Raw genomic sequence first — 3,963 nt, 5'->3', positions numbered from 1 at the left:
TATATATACAATCATTTCTTATATCTTAATAATGTTTATGTATGTTTTTTTTTTTTTTCTAAAATGAAAAATTTCTCTGTAGAATAATTTATTTTATTCCGTCCATTTTTAATATAAGATAACAATTATTTATTTACTTTCAGCAATTTTCCGATTGTTGTCTGTACTTGCGTTGAAGCAATCTAGTGACCCAGCATCATATTCCTCAGAGCCGAGAATATGAAATAAATATTTTGTGATTTTTATTGGTCCGTTATGATTTAATAGCACACAATTAGTAGTCGTGTACTCTTCTCACGTCGCGTCGCGCGAGGACATTATTCATCGGGAAACTACCCTCGGTATGGTCCGCGGGTTGCAATTACATCGCGTTGTTATAGTAATAACACCCGCAAGGATGCGAACGATATTATTTCTCGTGCACACAAACGCGCTTTAGCCGGTCGAATCCGGTTTATATTTTGAAGTGATAAGAAAACTAAACGCGATAGTGGCTCTTCCCCATTGAAGCCCGACACCTGAGCCAGCCGTTTTGTAATTACTGTTTTCTTGTTTGATGTCGAAATGCAGAGTAAACATGCTCACCTGCCGCATTAGTCTAATTACTGTACGTGCTTCGCATTGTTCTCGAATGTCTTGCTCATGATTATATTGTTATAGCTGCATATTTTCCTTGCTCCTCCGTTGTTCGTCGCGTCTGTCACCGTACATCCTGCGTATGACACAATGTAACACGATAGATCGCACTTTATCCGACATTAACGGTGGAAAAAAAAAACGGAGACTATATAGTATTCTGCGTGAATGGAAAACTCAGCACACCGACTATCGAAAGTAAGTGCGATTCGCCACGTTCAACCGCCGTGAAAAATTAATTTTACCTTTTAATTTCTTTTTTTCTTTTAATTCCGCGACTCGGAATTCTTACCGTATTTTTTTTTTTTTTATATATCGACGTTTCGCTCGTTTCCGCAGTATCATATCCGCGCTCGTAAACTGCGCTTTTACTACGGCCGACTGACTCAAACGGCAGTCGATTAAGTTCGAAGGTTGACACCTTCAAGATCGTCGCGCTTTGTTTCTACGATCTGACCTGGTTTCTTTTTTTCTTCTCTGTCCCTGTATGGCTGCAGTATTCGTGAGAATACGGTGAACGGCTTGGTACCTGCCGGCGACTGTAAGATTTGCAAGGATACGAGAGACGAGCCGAAGGACTCCGAGGGTGCGTCCCTGCTCTGTGCCCTGAAACCGCGTAAGCGCAAGGAACGTCGCGAATCCTGCTGCCAAGAACGGAAGCTAATAAGGTATTTATAATTGCATACTAAAATCATACAGATCCTTTAATGTCATTCATAATATTCTTAACTCTAGAACACACACCGTTCCGAAAAATTCTGAAAACACCCTATGGGTCTGGAAAATCCACTGTAAGTTCAATTTAGATAAATATTTTTAGACTCTTTTTTTTATTTTGAAGTTATGAGATTTAGAAATATATTTGCATAGATTGTAATGCCAAGAAGTTTTATATTGTTAAGTTATAAAATAAAATTCCTCACTTTTTTCTTTTCTTCGTGTACGGAGCAAGTGAAATTTCGATTGGCTCTGAGAAACTCATGTGTGTTCGAGAGTTAATTTGATCTTAAGGTAAATTTTTACGAGCTGCTCTAATCGGCTGTTTCAACGACAAAAAGGATCACGTGATCGAAAAGGACGCTTGATATTCGTCAATTTTGACCACGTGACTACGTCCTTTTTGAGCAATTCGTGAAAATTTACCTACATTGTTAGTGAATTTTGATATCGCTAAACATTATGTTTCGACAAAAAACGTTTTGAATTGGATTGAATTGTTATTTATTGATGAAATTAATTTTATGATTTATGTGAATTTTATCTCGCGCTTAGATGTCACAATTTTCTCCAAAACATTTGCTGTTTATTTTAAATGTCGTGTTAATTACAAAATGTAATAGCCTGTTAAGTATAATAACTGTGAGAGCATTTTACACATGCGGTAAAAGATTACTGATACATTATTCCGAATTTCACTTAGTTTTGATTTCTCTCACGCGTATTATTAAATTGTGTAATTCTTAATTTATTGCTGTAACAATAAATATTTAATACAAATTTGCATACAAGAATTATCGCGGTGTAAAGATGTAAAATGTCCATTTCCTAAGTTTTCATATAACTTGAATTTTATGGATACGTTGGCGAACATTGTTCGTCTTCACTAGTATTGCGTTGCGGCGATTTTAGAATTGTACATAGAATGCCACGACTATGCCTTTCAGGAGTAGCAGCGAAGAACGTGTTCTTGACAGTCCCACCGACGTCGCGGATACGATCAGACGTGTGAGCAGTCACGAAGATTTCAATAGCCAGGAACATTTGCACATTTTATCGCAACTCGGCCAAGACATGGGCCACGGTGTGGTGAGTATATAAGTTATATTAAGGTAACGCAATAGTTCAGGTTTGATTCTAAAAAAAATTGACATTTTTGTATAATTTTTATGTAATTATTAAATATACCAGGCCTACTTTATATATAATTCTAGAAAGATATTTTTGTAATAGAACTAATTATCTAATAAATCTTCTTTTATTTCATTAATAAACGTATCAAAACTTTAATTATCGTATAATACATTAATTATTTCACTTTATGTATTAATATAGAGAGTATATTTTAATATACAATAAATTAATATTTTTAGAGTTGCATAATTCTATTATAAGCAAAATGCAAACTTTTGCTAATTGATATGTGATTTGATGTGGCACAGAGATGTGGCGGATTACCGCTCCATGAGAGAACCAACGTTTCGCCAGTATCGAAAAAATCGTCGTCAGTACCTTCACCGTGCGAGGTAGTTGTGGCGACTGAAAAATATGACTGCGACGCCGAAAAATTGAGAAATAGCGAACGCTTTAGTAGAAGTCTTACCCCGAGAGGTAGGAGACAAGCACGCAGAAGAAGAGTGCACAGAATTCCAGATACTGACCAGAGTTCCAGTAAGGTAAATAAAATCTTTCATTACAGAGAAACGTTAATTAATATTTAGTCTCGTATGTAATATTATGTGTGTTAAAAAGTTAATTTTAATTAAAATTTAATTCTAGTAAAATAGATTTCGATATTCCATAACTGTTGCATTCCTAAAATTAGCATAATCAAATTTTGATCTAATCATGAAACTCGCAAATTATATAGGATAAAGTAACCATTTAAGTGCTGAAATTTGAATTGATACAAAGTCAACGTTAAGTAAGGTTCAAAGAATATGTCAAATATAAAAAACTTTGAATAAGACTATGTTTTTCATTTTTTGCAACAGTAGAAACTTTTATTTGGAAAATAATAGTTATTGACCAAAAATTTTATAGTTATTGAACAGAAAAAAGACAGCCATTTTAACTTTGCCGAAAAAATTCTTTTTTTTTTTCCAGAAAAAAGACAGTGATTGAACATTAGTATGGATACTATTAAAATAAAGAAGAAAATTCAAAAATTGAAAGTGATTAATGTATTCTCTTCTTTTCCAAGTATAGGGCAGGGACCAGTTATTACTATGTTGTGAACTTAGCTGTTAATTTGATTTTAATATGTAGACAAATTCATAACAAATGGTCAATCACTGTATCCATAGTGAAAGAAGATGTATTTGATGTGTCATATTTTCTGTATATCATCTATAGTCTCTGTAGTAGTATTTGGCTATTAATGATGACGGTTTGTTCTAACTTTTATTATAGGAACACTAATTTTGACAAGTATTTTTTATTAGTTGGTCACAACGTAGAAGAACATGCGCAATGCATATATGCGCATTATTACACCTTGCTTCTTCCATCATAGATCTGTTCTTTTTAGCTAAAGTTTTTATACAGTTCATCTTTCTTCTTTCTGTCTCTCTCTATGTTGGAGAGAAAAAGGGAAAAAATAAATCGTGT

The 3,963-nt window shown here is 34.1% G+C and overlaps 1 protein-coding gene across 2 annotated transcripts in view; it reads left to right on the top strand.

Annotated features, from left to right (window-relative positions):
- Positions 1 to 3,963, top strand: part of LOC108752875 (protein FAM13A) — a 40,538-nt gene that overhangs the window by 32,095 nt on the left and 4,480 nt on the right. For both annotated transcript variants that reach the window (XM_018494045.1, XM_018494046.1), the window contains exons 5-7: positions 1,134 to 1,304; positions 2,301 to 2,442; positions 2,796 to 3,029. In XM_018494045.1, the coding sequence (XP_018349547.1) occupies positions 1,134 to 1,304; positions 2,301 to 2,442; positions 2,796 to 3,029 (547 nt within the window). The remainder of the gene's footprint in view (positions 1 to 1,133; positions 1,305 to 2,300; positions 2,443 to 2,795; positions 3,030 to 3,963) is intronic.

The sequence above is a fragment of the Trachymyrmex septentrionalis genome, unplaced genomic scaffold (genome assembly GCF_001594115.1).
Source record: "Trachymyrmex septentrionalis isolate Tsep2-gDNA-1 unplaced genomic scaffold, Tsep1.0 scaffold62, whole genome shotgun sequence".
Lineage (NCBI taxonomy): Eukaryota > Metazoa > Arthropoda > Insecta > Hymenoptera > Formicidae > Trachymyrmex > Trachymyrmex septentrionalis.
Note: the sequence above shows the minus strand (reverse complement) of the source record. Positions and strands in the feature narration are given on the sequence as shown.